Here is an 18,804-nt window from a genome sequence, read left to right as displayed (position 1 = left end):
CCACTTTTGAGCCATTAGTGGTTAATTTTTTTTTTCATAACAGGCTAATTCATATTTCCAGCTGCCTCAGCAGAATCCGTGAGATCACTCAGGGTTTCACATCTTTCCCATGTATTTACTACATGTTAAAATTGAGTTATTTCCATCTCAGGTATGGCCTCACATAAAAACTCTTCAAAATGTTGAAGTGCTTTAAAATAAGCCATCAGGTCTACTTTGTGAAATGAGAGGTGAACCATAGGGGTGGGGTAGGAGGTGGGCGAGCAGGCAGTGGAAGTGCAGGGCAGAGAAGGTGGTGGGAGAGCAGAGGTTTTAAGTTGACTTGGAGGGTCTGATTTACCAGCTAACCTACAGTCAGTACCTGTTGCAGAGAGGTAACTTTGCCGTTGCTTCCGGATTGTACACGTTTGTGTTCCAGCAGTGACATAATGTTTCATTTAATTAATCCCAGAGTTTTCCTTAGGGACAGAATGAGTGATTGCCATTATAAAGCAACCCGTGCTACCTTTTAGAACAACCCTGTGAGTGCTGGAGCAGAGACAGCCAAACACTAAAAAAACACCCTGTGAGAAAAATAAGTAGGATCCGAGATTGTGTTAATTGATTTTACTGTACATTAGATTTAGATTTCAGTTTTGTGGCTTTGGCTTTTGACTAAGGTCTTACATCATGTGGTTTCTCTTGCGTTCTTTCATACTTGAGACTATTAAGCCTTCAGGAAGGGGAGCTCTTTTGTGTCTGAGTGTGTTTGCTTGGTGCGGGCAGGCAGCAGTGGGATGCTCCTTTATGCATTTCACAGCTTAGCAGTAATTTGTTTTTTCAGTCTGCAAAATCTGCCCTCCTGGTTGGTTACATTCACAAGTAACTACCTGGTCCAAGATTTTGCCTCAGAAAACCTGGCTTTGGTGAGATAAGCATTAAGAAAGTCTGACCTAGGTTTGCTTATATGTAAGGTTAGCCTGTTTCTTGTTAGTTTGTTCTCAGTGGTTTTACTTTGACTTCTCATCTCAGAGGTGTTTCCATTGGCTGTATCACTGAGCTGGAGGAAAATCTTTGTGAATTGAAAATTTTTAAGGATTCTGGCTAGAGAGAAATGGGGAGGGCAGGGGAGAATAGGTACGGTTGGTGCACAGCTACTTGTGGCTCTGAAGGAACTGGTGTGAATTATGATGCTTAGTGCTCCAAACCCGGCCTGATGCTCAGGCTTAAAATTTCTAAAGAATAAAAGCTCTTTTCTGGGAAGAGTTAAGTGTAATTGGTGGCTGGAGAAGCTTTGAGGCAGTGCTCAGAATCCTGCTCTGGGTGCCTTTGCTGAGCTGTTTCTAGCCTGAGGCAGAAAGTGAAGACTTTGCCACCTGCCTCTTCCCTTGTTAACCACACTTGAAAGGGGGAGAAGTGGAGGATTTGCCAGCTACAGACCTCACTTGAAGAAGGCTTTGTAGCCAGCTGGCTGACAAACTGCTGTTCTGGGCTCCTCCAGAACCAGTGCAGGAGGCATAGCTGCCTGGAGAAGGGTGTTAGTGGGAGATCAGTTGTCAGCTTTATCTGCACGTTGGTCTGAACACGATCTTCAGTTTGTCCAAAAGATTTCCTGCAGGGGGGAATATGCTGTACAAATAATGCTTAAATCATAGCAGTGGCAAAAAGGGAAGGGCGTTATCTTTCTCAGGAAACCTGAGAAATCAGATGGGGCAGAAGTGATTCTTGCAAAGACAAAAATCTCTTGCAAGTTGCCTACTTGAAAGCTGTTTGGGATGGGGTATTAAGCTGTAGAAGGAAAAGGCTACTCAAAGTAACAGGGAGTGTACAGCTAGTACACATGGAATGGAGAAAGGGTTGTGTATTTAGGTGGCAGCCATTCAAAGTAGATGTGGTTTGAAGAGTGTATTGGGCTGTTAGGAGGGGTTTTTTTTCATGAGTCCTTCAGATAATTGGCTGACACTCAAAGAGCAAACTGCTAATACTTGCAGGTTTTGTTTGAGATTTTGTAGTGAATTTGGATTACTTAAATAATCCTGAGTAAGGATTTTTCTCTTTGGATATATGTTTTTTGAAATACGACCTTCAATACTTGTATTCCCACCTCACAGTAACAGAATCTATGTATACAAGTAGATACTTTTGCAGGAAATGATCCCCATAATGTGGAGAAGATGTTTTATAGTGGTGGGTTATAAATCCTGAAGTAGTCTGTAACAAAAGCAGCTGTCTTCTTTCAGACCTAAGAGTTTGTGAATAAATAAAGTAAAATACGTTAGAATAGGTACATTGTAAAGATGATGAAAATACTTAAACTGTATTTGAATTAGGTTACAGACATGAAAGTTTGCTCTTAAGCAGTATTGTGCACTGTGTATGTTTAAAGAAAACGTCTAACATGGTAATTAAAAGCACTGTAAGTGGATACTTGTTCTTTCTGTGAGTGAAACACACTCCTACAGTACAACCATTCCAAGTTAGAGCTCTATTTCTGCCAAAGGGAGTGTGAAACGTCTGTGATTTCTTCACTTGGAGGTACAGTAATACTTTTGGCATCTGTTCCTTAAGGATCTGCAGGCTGGAAGTGAGTGCAAGCAAAACTGTCCCCTTCAGTGGGCCTCTTTCTTTCCCTTTCCCTTCAGCAGCTGGCAGAGTGAGCCTGTTCCTGTAGGATGAGTGTGAATTACCGCCACTCTGTGCCAGGGAGCAGAACAGCCACATTCAGAGGTTGTACAGCAAAAACAAAATCCTCAGAACAATGCATTTGAGCTACCTTTGAACTGGCTCCTGAGGAGGGCTCAAACATGGCTTTCAATTAACAAACGGTATTTAGAACCCCACTGCAGGAGACTTTCAGCTCTCAGTCAGGATGTGTGTGGTTTTGGTATGACATCCATCTGAGCACATGATGCTTGGTAAGTGCTGGAGCCTCGGTTATGATTCACTGGGGAGAGACATGGAAAACAATGTCTGTTTTTCAGATGCTGGAGAAAAGAATTTAAGGTTGGAATGGTGTATAATTTTACTAGAAAAAGCCTGCGAGCAGCTTGCCTGCCCGTGTCAGCAGGGAAGGGAGGGTGGTAGGCATGGCTGAGGTGACAGTGTCCCCGTCACCGCTGTGAATTCAGTGCACTGACATCTTCACCGCAGGAGATGGAGTGCAGAGTCACACATGCTGATCTTTAGGGCAGCGTGGAGCTGGGGGATGGTAATGCTGTTTGGACAGCTGGATTTATTTGTAGCATGTATTTTTAAGTGATTTTTCAAACATGGTCAGAAATCCTTCTTTGTAATTTTCTGCTCTTATGTTTGAACTAAGAGATGCATCTCTGCCCTTGTTCAGTGCGGGGGGATTTGTTAAGCTAACTGACTTTAGTGAAACACAATTCTCTTTAAACAGGCTGTTTTGATTGCCCCTTCAGGCAAAGCATCTAAGATCAAAACAAGAATGGCTTCTCTCAAGTATGGTAATAATAGCAATAATATTGTAGGAAACCTTCAGTTTCTAATCTAAAACTTTTCGAAGCTGTATTTTCAACTGAAATTATTTAATAACGTGAGACTGATAACTACTCTATAAATAATTTTCTGCCCAATTGTTTTACGAGTGGAGTCAGATGCCTGTAGGATTTGCTATTTATATTTCAATAGGAGGGACTCAGAAGTGCTGGTGTGTTTTCACAAGGGCAGAGCTATCATGTTACTGTTCCACATGGTGCTGTAGCATTTTCAGCTGGGCTCAGTGTGATGTGGAATTGAAGCTTCAGGTGTTTCTCACTTTCTGCCCAGACGGTGTAGTGGAAGGTAGATAATAGACTGAGGAGCATTGAGGAGCCGGGGTATGAACAGTTCCCTGCCCGGAAGAGGAGTTGTTCTAATCTGGGCAGAGGGAATTGCGTGCCTGCAGAAGGGGCTGGGGTGTGGCGTGCTGAGATTGCTGAGAGAGCTTCATAATTCTGGGTATCTTTAGGGAAGGTCGCTGTGCCGGGCTGTGCTGCCTGGCCTCAGGCTGAGCCCGCTTCCCACTTTCCCAATCCCTGCTTCCAGAACCCTCTGCAGAAGAGTTTTCTTGGGCTTTGTTTTTTTGTTCTGCTTTGCTTTGTTTTTTTCCCAGCAAAACCTCCAGGGTCACCGGTAATACGTAGGGCTGTGGCTGTTCGTGTGAAGTAAGGAGAAGTGAAATAGGTGCTGTTGTGTAAACTGGAAAATGTCTTTTGGTTGGGAATTTCAGGAGGTTTGGTCATGGCTAGTCACTTGACAGCCCCCCCCCCCCGGAAATGCAGCCCTGAGTTGCTGAAATCCCCAGTTCTAAGGAAAAAAACCAAGCAACTGGTGTGACTACATTTTTTTGCTTCATTTTACAAGTGTTTTTGGGTGGAGGAAACCAGGTTTTTTGCTTTGAAAAATCAGCTTGTGCTCATTAACCCAAAATATAGTCATTATGAGAAGGGGTCACTTTTTTCCTTTGAGGCAGTGAGCAGCAGGAATCAGCTGGAGCTGTATGTGGGTTTGAAGCCTCCAAATGGTTATTTAAATTGTAGTAGACCAGATAATATTTAGTTGAACAGTAAGATTTTGGCTTGCAGCCACCAAAGATAACTGCACTGCAGCAAGGAGAGGGAGTCCCCCTCTACACAGCATTGCCTTTATCGCTTGAACAACGATTTTAGCCATGTCTTTTCATGTTGCTCTTTCCCAGGCTATCTAATGGCTGTTGTCCAGGTACAGACCAGCCAGCAAAGGCACTGAAGTCCATCCTTGCTTCCTCAGGGGTGGTGATGGATGATGCTGTTGTGCTCAGTGGCTGCCTCAGTGCTGTAACTCTAGATGAGGCTACTGTACTTTAAATATAGAGTCTGTTGTGCTGCCTCAAGTCACACATTTGCATCAGTCATTAGCTCAGAGCGCTGCAATTCTAAACGTCTTTCTTGTGAATGCTGATACTGCAGAGTAGTCTTGTGAATTGAAATGGGACCAGCGCTGGCAGGAGAGGGAAATGTAGCACTGTGAGAATCTATTTCCTGGTGGTTTGTGCGCTGCTCTTTTGTGTCTGAATCTGGCCTGCAAAGGAGGATTCAGGAAACACATGATGTTCAGAGAACCTCTTGAGCACCAGCTGTGAAACTTTAAAGGTTAGTTTTTATGGTCGATTCTGCTAATCAGCAGCTACTGATTTGTAATGAGTTAAGAGGGACAAGGGATGCGGAGGGGAGGCAGAGGCGGGGGATCTAAACGGTTACATACTGTATTAATTCTGTTGACTGTTCCCTCCTAAGCACATCAAGGGAATTTGGCAGAGAGAATAATCTGTGTCCTGAAGTCACTGGTTGCCTGGCATCGTATTAACCCTAACTTCTACCGTGCTAATTGAGTTTTGGTTCAGGCAGCAAGCTCTCTACAACCAAGTGACTCCTGAGCAAGTTGAGGAATAGCTGATTAGTTCAGCAAAGGTCCTGTTCCTGAATGCAGCAAAGACCTGGACCCTCACCTCAAGAAAGACGGAGGTGATAGAGCGAGCTTCTCTAGCTCTAACACGAGTGGGGCCACAGGGACGACAAAGGTGTGGGAACAGTTTGCACCTGAAGGAAGTATTACGTGGGAGAAAAAAGGTTGTTGGACAGAGATGGACTCGGGAGGGGTGCGGAGATGATCAGCAGGGAGCCATGGCTTTGCCTCTCCTGATGCAAGAACTTCCCCTCAGCTCTCAGCCTGCCTTCTTGATGCTTTCTCTGATGTTGCAATAGGCAGGGGCTCCTTGAAGTTGTATTTACTTCATTATTGACTACTCTTCTTAGATCTTCATTTCTAGTACTGCAGAAAACGTTTCTGTTCCTCTTCTCTCTCTGCCTAATGCTCATCAGAGCATTTTTAAAGATTGCTCCTGCATATTAATATATGCTTAAAAAGTGGGGAAAATACCTTGGATTTTACCCACTTACACACAGGACGCTTCCCTCTTGTTTCAAGAACCTTCTGAAGACAGAATTGTATGTTGCATAGAAGCAGCCTTCTCCTCCAGTGCTTTCCTATGTGAAAGATGGACTGGGTTTGCCCTGTGGCACTGAGGCACTGGGTGCTGCAACACGTGAACCCCTCACAGTGCTGTATGTCTGTGGCTCACTGGTTTGCCTTTCATGTGTGGAAACTGAAATGTCTCGCACATAAGCCCCAAATCAGTATTATTTTAATTGCAGTGAATGACAGGCTAATGGTGTGAGGACATTTACCGAGATTTATTGTTCAGTAGTAGTTTGAAATGATTCTTTTTAAGGAATGGTTTAATTCAGGGATTCTGGGAAGAGGGCAGTTTAGCTTTTCCTTCCTTTTCTGCTGTGAAAATCCTGCTTCCTGCTGTGACTTGCTGCATTTTGCTCACAGCCATGGCTTTTGAGGAAAACAGACTTTTCATGGGCATTAGTAATGCTTAGAGAGTATTGCCTTGTCAGGAGACAGAGTGGGATTAATAGTATGTGAAATGAGGAGGTGTCTGATCTTAATAGAGGTGTTACTTAAACTCAGTGCATTTAGCTAAGGATCTGAAGGAATTCTAGGCGGAAGAAAACTGTTGGCTGCCAGAGCTTGCAGATGCAAACCACTGGCTGGATAGAGCAGGGGTACCTCACAGAGGGGTTCTCTACCCCTCCCCACAGGCCCAGCAGAATGCATTGCCTCCTGCCTCTTGAAGGTGTTCAGTGTTGTGTATCTCACTGTAGCTTGTAACCATAGTGAGTCCTTTGATCTTGTTTTTTCTTTCCTGCCTTAGAAACAAGACTGCCAACGGAGATTTTCGGAAGGAGCACAGAGAGAGGAGTCGCAGCCCCATAGAGAGGGCTGCTGCCCCGACAATGAGCCTTCATGCCAATCACATGTATGCCTCAATCCCAAGCTTGACCATGGATCAACCTCTAGCACTGACCAAAAACAGCATGGATGCAACCCGGACAGTTGGCATCACACCTACACTGACTTCTGTGGAACGGCAGCAGGTACTGGCTTCTAGTTGACAAGAAGCTGTGGGTGGTTGTACGAATCCTTGCTGTAGACTCAATGAGGACTGCACAGGTGTAAGCAGAACGTATTGTGAGTTACAATAGGTAGGCAATGCTATTCTTCAGGCAAACAGTATTTTAAAAATGCACAGTGAATGTCCCAGCTCGTTGTGTTTGTGAATATATCACTGGTATGTCACTGTCACCCAGACACACCTTTCCCCCATGCTCTGCTAAGCTTGTGAACGCTGGTTTAGTTGGGAAGGCAAAGTCCGTGGTTGAACAGAGCTCCAGTGCCTGCTAGGCAGTAACTGATGCAGTTTGCAGGTAGAGCAGGTATTCACTTGATCTCCTCTTGGGACTGCTGAAGAAGAGCTGTGAGACAGAAGGGCATCGCAGAGAATTTGTCACTGAATTTTCCAGGTGAAAGAAGCTGGAATGACCTTAGTTGGTTTAGCCAGCCGTAAGCATTCATTGTGGTGTTCAGAGCAATGTAGTATTGCTCTTCCACAATGACTTTTCCTAAAGCAAAATAATTATTTTTGATGATCATTTATCTCCATATGCTGCAGTGTTCTGGTTTGGTTTTGGCTGGTCGGTTGATTTTTGGCTCGCCATCTTGTATGTTGTGTTTTTCTTCAGAACTGCTGAAGATGAGCTATCTCTGTGCAGGTTAGACAGTAATAGTTTCCTTCTGTCATACTTGCTTTTATCGCAAGTGGAGGGACAAAGCAAGGCAGTTGAGTTGTCATGAGCTGCAGTGTCAAGAAATCAAACTAGCCCAAGCTCTTCCTTCCTGCCTTCCTCCCGCCCCTGCTGTGATGCCCTGCAAAGGCAGATGATGTTTCAGAGGCGGGGAGTTTTCACACACAATGTTTGAGAGCTGCTCTTCACCGGAGCTGTATACTTTACATCTGCTGTGGGGGTTTTCACGGTGGTTGCCTGTGTACACTTGTCTCTTCCATTTTGCTTTGCCAAAGGGCCGAGCTCTGCACTAGCGTAGCTGCTCTCTTGCATCACTTGGCACACAGGTTGCAGAGCTATTCTGTGCAGAACGGCTCCTCTTTGCTCTCAGGGTTGGGTGATGACAGAGGAGGAAGGGCCTCACTGCCACTGACGACACTGGTGCCCTTTGGCAGTGTCCCGGCAGCCAGAGCGGACACCAGCTCTGACACCAGCCTCTTGGGGTGTTTGGCTTGGGCGCATTCCTGGTGCCCGTTACCAGCTTCCTCTCTCTCTTGTTATCTTTGACATTTTGATCTAGGTTACAATCTGTTTTCTTGGAGAATTGGATGTTGAGGTTAGACCTTGCTAAGAGCACGTTGTAGAAATCATCTAGAGCAAAAAGTGTGTTGGAAAACCCAACAGAAACCCAGGTTTGACAATCTGTTCTTTTGGGTTTGGATTTATTTATTTTTTTACACCTTAATATGTTCAATGGGATTTTCATCTTACCCTCTTTCTAATAAAGAGGTGGGAAAAAATACCTTTGTATTTCAGCTGCTCTAGTCACTGTCACCAAATTCTCAGCTTTTCTCAGTATTCTCATCTAAATCCGTGCGGTCTGCTCAGTGCACCTGTACACACAGTACTACACATGCCTTATCCTGCCTTGCAGATCCTCTGTGGTACTGAGATCCTTGCTTGCTTCCAAACTTGCATCCTTGTTTGCTGCCTGACTCTGTCTCTACTTCCCACCTCTTGGATGTCTGAAATACTCTTTTAAAAAGAGAGCAGCATATATACAGTTCTCAAAACTTGCTTCAGAGATGCACAAAGCCTTGGTCCCTAAATGCTTCTAGAAAAATCAAGTAATTCTTCATTTACTTTTTGTACTTTGCTGCAGTGCAGTAAGATGGGAATAGCATCATTCCTGCTGTGTCCAGACAGTGTTAAACCTTCCCTTCCAAACTCTCACTTTGGCCTTGCTCTTATTCTGTATGCTAAAGTATCACTACACAATGAAAACTCTTTCCTTCCTCATTGACTGTATGTGGTGGCAGGTAAAGCAGTGATTCTTGTGGGTTTGCTGCACAGGTTTTTAAAATGGACAGGAAATTACAGCTGTGTTAATTACAGCAATTCAGTTAATCCTTTGGACACTTACCAGTTAACTTGCATTGGCTGGAACAAAATGGACTCCGTGCATCATAAAATATACCAAAGATGCAAAGCAAAAATACTCTAATCCCCTCCATTTCCCTGCAGCCACTTGAAAAACTCAGACGCTCCTCCTCCTTAGGCCTTGCTTCAATGCAGCATGTACACAGTGAACAAGTATAAGAGTGTTTTATGATTACACTGTGCAGAGTATCCATTGCGGAATTCAGGTTATGGGATGAACACTTCGGGGAATCTGCGTGTGTTGAGAATGAAGAAGGGCGATGTATTAAGCAGCCCTAGAAAAGCAGATTAAGTACAACAGGAAAGTGTTTGTGGTCAAGACTCACTCAGGTGCTCTTTATAATTTAATCTTATGGGCTTATATTTTGTGCCCAGAGTAGGGAGCACAGGATCAGCCAGGCTGGAAAGAGTGAGCTCCTGAAGGAAAAATGGTACCATCAAAACCTGAGTAACACTAAGGAGGCAAATACCTGCAACGTGTGTAAAGCCTGGCTGAGTCCTGGGATCACGAGGACCTGTGGCACCAGAACGAACAAGTGTTTGCTGTGTTGACATTTAGTTCTGCATATGTAATGTTGTCTGTGAAGTTGAAACAGTCGCTGTAAAATCACTTCATTGCTTTTAATGATTTGCTTTTACGCTGCACTTTTTCTGTATGGCTGCTTGCCACTTAAATATCTAAGAACCATGATGGAAATGCACTGTAGTGTTTTTTTAATCAGGCAAAGAAACAACAGCCAAGTATTTCGGGGTTTAATGCTCTTTACTGAATTGGATGGTTTCTGGGTTATTTCACTGCTGGGATTCGGTTCAGTGCCTGCGCTCTCAAGTGCTGCTGCAGTGAACTGCTGCTGCTACAGCTTTGGCTGACAGCGACTGACCGTTTCTTTCTTGTCCCCCTCAGAACCGTCCCTCAGTGATCACCTGCGCTTCTGCCAACAACCGCAACTGCAACCTGTCCCACTGCCCCATCGCGCACAGCGGCTGTGCCTCCACCGTGCCCACCTACCGGAGGCCCGCCAGCAGTAAGTGTGCACCCTGGGAGAGCAGCACAGCCTCGTCACCCTCCGCCCAGTGTAGGCACTGATGTAGTAACAAACAGGGACAAAAGGAGGCAAAACAACAGCCACCCCGCTGCAGGCTTTGTAGCCGCCAGTCCCGTGCCACAGGGGAGGTACCAATTCAGAATCAGGGAGAGAGGGGTTCGTTCTTGTTCTGAAAAGCTGCTTTAAACAAACACACACCCCACACAAACAAGTAAGTCCTTAGTTACTGGCTAATGGACAGCAGATCCAGCCATGCTCTCATTTGAGGTGCTGCGGGTTCTCCACTCCTTCAGGAGTCAGTAGATTCAGCTGCAGTCACAAAAGCCTCTTCCTGAAGGTACAGATACTCTTCTGAAGCAAATACCCTCCACCTCTGTCTGCGTGGGGTGCTGTGCAGGGAGCGTCAGCTTTCTGCCTCCTGTGCACCAGCAAGACAGAGGCAGGACCCTGGAATTCCACAGTGGGGGGGGGTGGCTGTTACTCAAAGATCCCTGTAGTGTCGAAAACCGGAATTAACAACTGAAGCGGGACCCTGGAGGAGACCTCCACTGCTGTGAAGGACCTGAGAGGACACAAGTCTGCTAGAAGCCTGGTGGTACTTGGCCGGGGCGAGCTCCCTCTTTGAGCCCCGGCTGTATTTACATGGGCTCTGCAGCAGTGCTGAACGTTGTCAGCAAATACGTGTCCCGTGTCACTTGAGCAGGTTGTGGTGCCAGTACTCCAGTGTGTTTTGGGATCAGTCAAGCCTGGCTGTGGCACTAAGGGCAGTCGCATGGATCCTGCCAGTTTGAAGGGGACTTTAAAGATAAATCTCATGTAGACACAGATAATGTTTCTAAAGCATGAAACTGCAGCTCTCTCACATCGAGCCTGAAGAATTAACTGCTATTGGTGCGCAAAACCTGATTTTTAAGGTTGTTTCTCTTGCAATACTGTGATGCTGTTTTAATGCTTGCAGTACCTAATGCAGAGGTAGTGAATCAGTCAGCTTTCAGACTGGCTCCCAGCGCAAAGTGTGTAGAGGAAGATGATACCCTGAAATCGGCGTTTGGCACGCTGTAGTTCAGAGTGAGGGCTGGTATCAGCACGTCCAACTGGTGTCAGCAGGCGTGGGAGCTGATTTTAAAGAACTGCTTCCATCTTTAATTCTGCTTAAGTCTAAATAGGACTTCTGTGGGATTGTTTGGGAGAGCGTTTCCATAGAACGAGAGCTGCAGTTGTTACCAGCCTGAGGAAGAGCTACAATTGTACATAAAACGCTTAACAGCTGCAGGTCGCAGAAATACAGAGATATTTAACTCCATTTATTACTTTTCTTCATTTTAACCCCTTCCATCTACTCCCCCCATTCGCTGGCAGCTCTGTACTGCTGTAAAGTCTTGCTTTATGCTGAGGAAAACGGCAGCACTGCCAGGATTCTGCCCTGAAATAACGCACTCTCTGCCTCCTTTCCCTGTGCAGCTACCACTGCCTGCGACCCGGTGGTGGAAGAGCACTTCCGCCGAAGCCTTGGCAAGAATTACAAGGAGCCTGAGCCAGTGGCAAACTCTGTGTCCATCACGGGATCAGTCGATGACCACTTTGCCAAAGCACTTGGGGATACGTGGCTGCAGATCAAAGCTGCGAAGGACGGCGTCTCGAGCAGCCCCGAGTCCGCGTCGCGGCGGGGCCAGGCTTCCCCCTCCTCTCACATGGTCAATCATAATCACTCGCCCTCGGTGGTCTCCTGAGGAGAGGACCGTGACCCTTGTGAATTTGCATGGTTTGACTGAGCTTTGAACAGTGCTTAAGGTAGTGTTGGGGAGGGGAGGTTAGTTTTCAACACATGTTTTTGTGTACTCACTTTTTGTTCGTAAAAGGGTGCCCTTAAAGACGATAGCAGGAACTATTTCATAAAGATTCATCTGATGTAGCATCCTTTTTTCCTGCCTCAATTACCAAAGAAACCTCTGATGCAAATCTGCTGCCCCTTAAAGAAACTAATGCACGCTAACCCACAAAAGCCATCACACTTAGTTGGTTGACCCAAGTGCTTTTTGCTTTTATTAGCTTCTTGAAACTAGAACTTGTCTGGTTTGCTTACATTGCTTTGGGGTTTTTTGTTTCGTTTTGGTTATTTTTCCCTCTGTGAAGTAACGTTGTATGTATATACTTGAAAAGAACTGTCATGTATGATTTGCACTATTGGAGGAGGACTGAAGTTGCATAGCAACTTTCTGGAAGATGATGCTAATATTTTGAGGGCAAACTGCTGAAAAAAGGGTTTAAGGATGACATTTCTGTCAGTTTGATTTTTTTTTTTCTTAAAGCAAAACAGCTTTGGAAGGGGAAGTCTCATACAGGTTATAGGTCTTTCTCTCTTTAGATTTCAGGTGCTTAGTGCTTGCAACTGGACTGCATAATTTACAGAACACGGGCATTTTTTCCTAAACACTGCAGTTTGCTAGAGTAGAGCTGAGGTTGGAGGGTTCAATAGTGCTTAACGATGCATGTTTTATGAAAAATAGCTGGTATCTATTAATGTATAGACAGTAAGAATCATAATACTTATTAGCTTTTCTTCAGAATTAGTTTATTTTTGTCAGTAACAATCCTAGATATACTTACTGCTGGTACAGTTGTACTCTATGATATTTGTATTTGATATTCACTTTAGTAGCAGCCAGCAAAGAGGACAGCCTCAGGCCAGGCCTCGGACGACGCAGTCAGAGATAGATGGTGCGTGGTACAGGATGCTACAGCTTTGCGCATGACCGAGTCATTGTTCCTGTCTGCTTACCAGGGATTTGCTTCCTGACCCCAAGTCTGTGTAATCCACCTTGAACCAGCTGCAGAAACTGTTACCGTGACGTATCTTGGCTGGACAACAGATTGTTACCGTTTGTGGAATATGATCTTTAGGTTTTTTAAGCTTATCCATAAGCCTATGCCAAGTTGCAGCATACATTCCTCCAGTAGAGAACTTTATACAGGTATTACTGCGTTTATTATCATTTGCTATATTAATAGCTATTAACTAGAAATTAGGCGATAGAGGCAGGCGTAAACCCACAGCTGGGCTAGTAAAGAGCTTTTCTCCTTGTTAAGTGTAACTGCTCTCCCCCAGACATTCCATCTTCCCAGTACAGTTGCAACTAGGGCTTTGGTTTTTTACTGGGTTACCTGAAACAATTGGTTCAGTGTAGAAAGCTAGAACTAGCTGGAAGACGAACTACATGTGATGTATTATGGACTACGTTACAGTATTGGGTCCATTGTGGCTTTTACTTCTGTGTTTTGTTTTCTTTTTTAAGCTATTTAATTTGGAAGGATCGGGAGATTGGCTCTTGCTCTGGTTGAGAAGGTGGCTGCTCAATTCTCTTTAACAAATGAAACCCCCACCACCTAAGCCCCCAGTTTGACACATTTCACTACCATCCTACTGGGTAGTCAACGCTTCCTTGCTTTGGCATTCAGTACCCTACTCTCTGTAGGAAGATTGTTAAAAGAACACTTTTTTATATAGGTAACTTTAAGACCATCGTTACGCTGTGCGTAAAGAATGTACAGAGAAATTTGTAGGTATTTTTTGAGGAACAATTAATTTGTTAATGATATGTAGCTATTTAATTTTTCCCTCTCCTTTATTGTAATCATTCTTTTTTTTTTTTTTGGTTTGTTTGGAGAAAAAAGTTGATCTTTTTTTTTTTTTTTGTTGTAGATTTGTCTGTAATACAGTAAAAGTGCAGGAACACAGTTATTCTATGAGAACACTGCATTAGCATTAATAGCCACTAGTTTGTTATTGCTACAGGCTACTGAGCATCGTAACATTAAATACTAATGCTGTAGATGGACTCTGTGGAAAATGTGACTCCTATATTTCTTTGTAAACACAAATAAGATAATGTTTCTAAAGCTAATATTTTCAATAATAGCTGTTTTACAAGGTTACATTTACTTATCTGAGATAGGTAAATGGATTTGAGGGCAATAAAGACGTAACGTGATCTGTCCGGTAAAACACGTATTAGACACAATAATGTCCTGAAAGCCAAAGGGTGGGGGGGAGGTGGAAGGAAACTAAACCGACCCTGCCGCCGCGCGCGGTGGTGGTTCCCTCCCGGAGCCGGGTCACCTACAGCTGCGTTTGGCAGGCTCTGTGTTTGTAAATGTGTAAAGTACGTCTCCCGCGGCCGCATCCCACCGGGAATGGGGCGGGAGACAGCTGGGTTTTGTTTCGTTTTGGGTTTTTTTTGTACTTAAAAGTAGCCTTAAAGAACAATAAAAGTGCTCTTAAATCACCGCGCCTCCGCGTCTGTGCTGCCTGCTGCCTCCCCCGGAGCTCCCTTCCACCGGGCACGGGCTGGGGGGTCAGGGACCAGGGAACCCAGCTCTGCCCAGCGCGGGGTTGGAGCACAGCCCTGGCGCGGTTCCTGCGCCGCTCACCAGGCACCCGTGTCCTCCTCTTGTTCTGTCCCTCTTCGGGCTCGATCCCAAGGGCAGGAATCCTCCCTAGTGAAGGCAGCTGCATTTCCAGTGTAGAAATCCAGAGGCTCGTGCTTCGGGCCAGCAGCACTTCCAGTGAGTGGTTTCCATTCATTCATTCGACTGGAAATGGTTAATCCCTAAAAACAAAACCCCAAAAAACCTAATTACCTGATTTCGAGGAAGCTTGGTGAACCGTGCACGAGCCTTCAGTGGAACGTCGACTCAGTGTGGGAGAGGAGTCTCTGGAGTTACAGGAGGAGACCCTAAACCGACGCAGACACAAAGTTACTGTTGTATTGGAAGTGCCCGAACGGTTTGAAAAGCCAGGTAGGGGTAACAGGGTTCAGTGTCACTGGACCGGGTGAGACGGCTCCAGTCAGTGGCTGGGTTTAGGAGGTGCCATTAGGACGCATCCAGCATGATGAGTTTAACACAGCTGAGACACAGCCCTCTCCCCCTGTCCATGGACAGCAGCTAAATCCACACTTTAAGAGCCCTTGGGAGGGAGGCCGGTGACACAGAGCCTCCCAGTCTGCTTCCTGAGGGGCGCTGGCTTCCTGTTAGGAAAAAGCATCCCGGCACCAACGCTCTGGGGCCTACGTGAAGCAGGACGAGCAGCGTGGCTGCCTTTCAGGTCAGGCACTTACCCTGCTCTGTTCTCCATGTGATAAAAGTTAAAATACAGACATTTTTCTACCACATAATCTTTCCCAGTAGCAGTAATGTTACCCAAAGGGTGGCACCATGGCCTACAGAAACTGGACCCTACACGCATGCTTCACATGATTACTAAGTCCTACACTATTTGTCATGGCTTACCTTCTCCTGTGACCTAAACAAAAGGTAGCTTCCCACTGTGCATCCATAACCTCACCCCTGTGCATACACACAGCACACATTATTCGTGTTCACTCCATTCAAAGCAGGGGTTTAGTTGTAGAAACCAGACCTGACATCCCAACTACGCCGGAGAGGAAGTTTGCATCTTTCTGCATCACTCGGCGAGTGACCTCGGTGCAGTTCCCATGTGTTTCAAGCCATTTTAGCTGTGGACATGAACTTCACACACACACACACGGAGCAGACAGTGATGGGTTGAGGCAACAGGGGTGTCCATCTGTGTGTAGCACACTGGCAGTGCTGCTGTCCGTGCACATCTGTACCAACAACAAACAGATGTGTGCAGCACCAACAGCGCTGCTGTACCTGACCATATGGAACCTTCCCAGGGGATTTTCCTCGCCCTGCGGGGTTGTTGGGAACTTACTCGCACAACATTTATCCCTTTTCCAAGCACAGCCGCAGGCAGCTCAGTAGAGGTGCACTGGTGTCGGATGGATGGTGAGATTCCTGCCACTGCGGCAGCAAACCCGCAGGGAACTGCTGCGGCTGCATGTAAGGCAGCTACACTGACACAGGGCAGCTGACCTGCTGGACCTTACAACTGGACTGTTCACAACACTGGAAGGTGTAACCAGCTCAACACCAGAGATGGAGCTGTCCTGCACCAGCAGGACGCCCTGCCCCACAGGCTGGGCTGGGGCCAGTGGGGACCAAAGCAGCCCGTGGTGACAGCGCACAAGCGCTCCCGCAGCCCTGGTCCAAAGGCCTTTGTGCAGCAGCAGCGCTGGGAGCCCGCGGGCCATCCACGAGGGCTGCAGGAAGGGAGCCAACCCCCACACCTCCGTGTCGCGTTGCTCAGCCTGATACCCCGGCACCACTCGTCAGGAGTAGTTTAGCTGCAGGTTGTGTCAGGGCTGTACTCACTGGCGCTGGCCCAGTCCTGGAGCAGAGCCTGTTCGCCGCTATCTTTAGATCCTTCTTGAGGAAGAGTGAAGTAAGAAACCAACCAGTCTGCATCCTGACACTGGAGCTTCCCCTTCCTCTGGCATGGACACAGCTCCAAGTACACTAACACGGTGGCTTCAGCTCCTCCCCCAGCAGACAGTGGTGAAGCACACTTTATCCTGAAGGGCCAACGACAGAAAATACACCAATTCAGTACCTAAAATATCCCAATTTAGTAGCTGTTAAAGCTCTCCTTCAATGGGAACACGCTGCGCCTCTCTGTGGAGCTCTCACCAGTGCATGTCCTGTGCAGAAGAGCCGGAACTGGTAATGTGCTTGGTTTTGAACTGCGGTCACATACAGCTCCACTGCAGCTGCCTTGCTCTTCAGACGAAGCTCTCCCATTTCCCCTTGGTGCTCTCCTGTCACAGCACGCAAGGCCGCAGCCCTCTGCATCTCTGGTCCGTGCAAGGGAGCGCTCTGCCCGGGGCTTTCCTAGGGATGCTCCACACAAGAGGGGTGCTGGGAGGCTCCGGCAGGCACGGCTCCGCACCACGAGTGACGTCCAGTGCACTGCGGGGCTTCCTCCCCACAGCAGGGCACAAGCCTCGAAAGGGAGCAGCAGAGCGGGGTAGAGCTCACTCACCTCTGACCGACGGCAAAGCCAGGAGTGGAACCACGCAGGCGCGAGGCCTTCCCCCTGCTGCTCAGCCCTCAAACCTTTGTGAAGCCCAAGCCTAACCCTGCCCAAACGCTGACCCAGGGAGACGCTGCTGCTCCCCAGTCGTTTCTGGGGAGAAGGTAAGGGGAGAGGAAGCCGCTTCATCTGTGATCTACAGCCACAGGCACCGCTTCTGTCTCCAGTTCTCTGATTTCCCATCTTCCCCGGGGCATTTCACAGCTCACAGCAAGCTCGGGTATCTGAGGAGCACCCCCAGCACGGGCTGAAAGGAGCTGCGGGAGGAGGCCAAGCCCAGTGTTGAACGGTTGCTGCAAGAGGTTGAAGTGCAAACCAATGAACTCAATGTTGTATTTAATTAAAACTGCAAGGATGACCCTGCCCCTGCACATAGAGCTGGGAGCAGGAGCACGCTGCTGCTGTGGGGAAGCGCCTGCGCAGCGCTGCAGCTTCTCATCCGTAACTACACTTACAAAAGCCTTCAGGCTTCCCTAAACCAGCTCTGAGCAGGGGACGCACGCGCCCAGCGGGCGCCCACGGCCGCTCCGGACCGGCTGGCGAGGCTGGCACCGGGTCTGAACCCGCTCAGTTCTGCTGTCACACTGAGCGGGCACAGAGAACCACGCGGAGGGGAAGGGACGCGCCGAGAGCGGAGCAGGGCCCAGCCCTCTGCATCGCGCCCATGGGACCCCTCTGCAGGCCGCTGGCCCAGGGAACCCCCGCCACAGGCTCTCTGCTGACACGCTCAGCATCCACCTACCTCACGCACAGGGTTTTCCCTCTCCTTGGAGCCTCCACACCAGTGAACACGGACTTACCCTGCCACAGGGCAGAGAGGGGCTGCAGAACGCCAGGCTCTTCCCAGGATGAGCTCCTCCTATGTGGCTCCTGCTTCCGGTGCTAGAAGCGGACCCTGTCATGCTGGAGGCAGCCCCCAAACTCCCCTGACAACAGAATGCACAAGGAACATTAAATAGGAAACTCTCTTTGTGACCCAACCATCACAGGAACCCAGCCCATCAGCCCACCATGTGCTGTAGGGGTTCTGCAGCTGTCAATTGCTGTATCCCTTAAGCATCTGTACCCGTTGGCCCGTTGGGGATGCTTAGTGCCATGCATCAAGATTTTAACAGAGTTGGAAAAAGCAGAATTCCTTTCTCTATAGCTTCTAAATAATGACAAAGCAGTTGCTGACTCCCAGAAGAACCCACCCCGTGACATTCACATCAGGCTGTCTCAGCTTGCAGGCTGGCCAGTCACTGCTCTCTGCTGCACTGGTCCACTCTGATTTCACGTTTCATTTTGCTGAGCAGCAGCTTTCTTACGTGCCAAGGAGAACATCTGCCTTCTCTCCATCACAAAGACAGACACGAAGGCAGCTGCCAGCATGAAGCTGTGTCAGCCCCATGCCTGCTACATTTAATAGTCAAAAAGCCGCTTATCTAAAGCCTGTTCACTCAGTTCTCAGCCTAAACCCAGCCTTTCACCCAGGAACGCCGGGTTGCGTTGGTTGGTTTTTTGGAGGGGGAAGTGGGGATGGCAATAACGGAAAGAACTAACGATGCTGGAGAGGTGAAAGCAACGGCCTCGCCTTTCCTTTGCCTGTTTCCTTTTCCCTTTTTCCTTCCAAGTGACAAGTTCTTGGGCTTCTGCGAAGGCTACAGACATGCTCAAGACTTCATGAGAAGCAAAGGCGTGATTTCCAGCAGTAGCACAGGTAAGGCAGCAT

At 47.3% G+C, this 18,804-nt stretch overlaps 1 protein-coding gene and 1 long non-coding RNA gene across 3 annotated transcripts in view; one reads left to right on the top strand and one right to left on the bottom strand.

Moving 5' to 3' along the window:
- Nucleotides 1-14,421, top strand: part of VGLL4 (vestigial like family member 4) — a 76,881-nt gene extending 62,460 nt beyond the window's left edge. For both annotated transcript variants that reach the window (XM_065687729.1, XM_065687727.1), the window contains 3 exons: nt 6,743-6,965; nt 9,997-10,117; nt 11,600-14,421. In XM_065687729.1, coding sequence (XP_065543801.1) covers nt 6,743-6,965; nt 9,997-10,117; nt 11,600-11,868 — 613 coding nt within the window. In that variant the 3' untranslated portion in view covers nt 11,869-14,421. The remainder of the gene's footprint in view (nt 1-6,742; nt 6,966-9,996; nt 10,118-11,599) is intronic.
- On the bottom strand, nt 12,694-17,793 carry LOC136018497 (uncharacterized). Its single transcript, XR_010614448.1, has 3 exons — nt 16,691-17,793; nt 16,376-16,575; nt 12,694-14,745 (listed from the first exon to the last, which is right to left on the bottom strand). It is a non-coding gene; the product is annotated as an uncharacterized LOC136018497 (long non-coding RNA).
- Between the last annotated feature and the right edge of the window lie 1,011 nt (nt 17,794-18,804).

Source organism: Lathamus discolor, chromosome 7, assembly GCF_037157495.1.
Source record: "Lathamus discolor isolate bLatDis1 chromosome 7, bLatDis1.hap1, whole genome shotgun sequence".
Lineage (NCBI taxonomy): Eukaryota > Metazoa > Chordata > Aves > Psittaciformes > Psittacidae > Lathamus > Lathamus discolor.
This window is presented reverse-complemented; position numbering and strand designations above follow the sequence as displayed.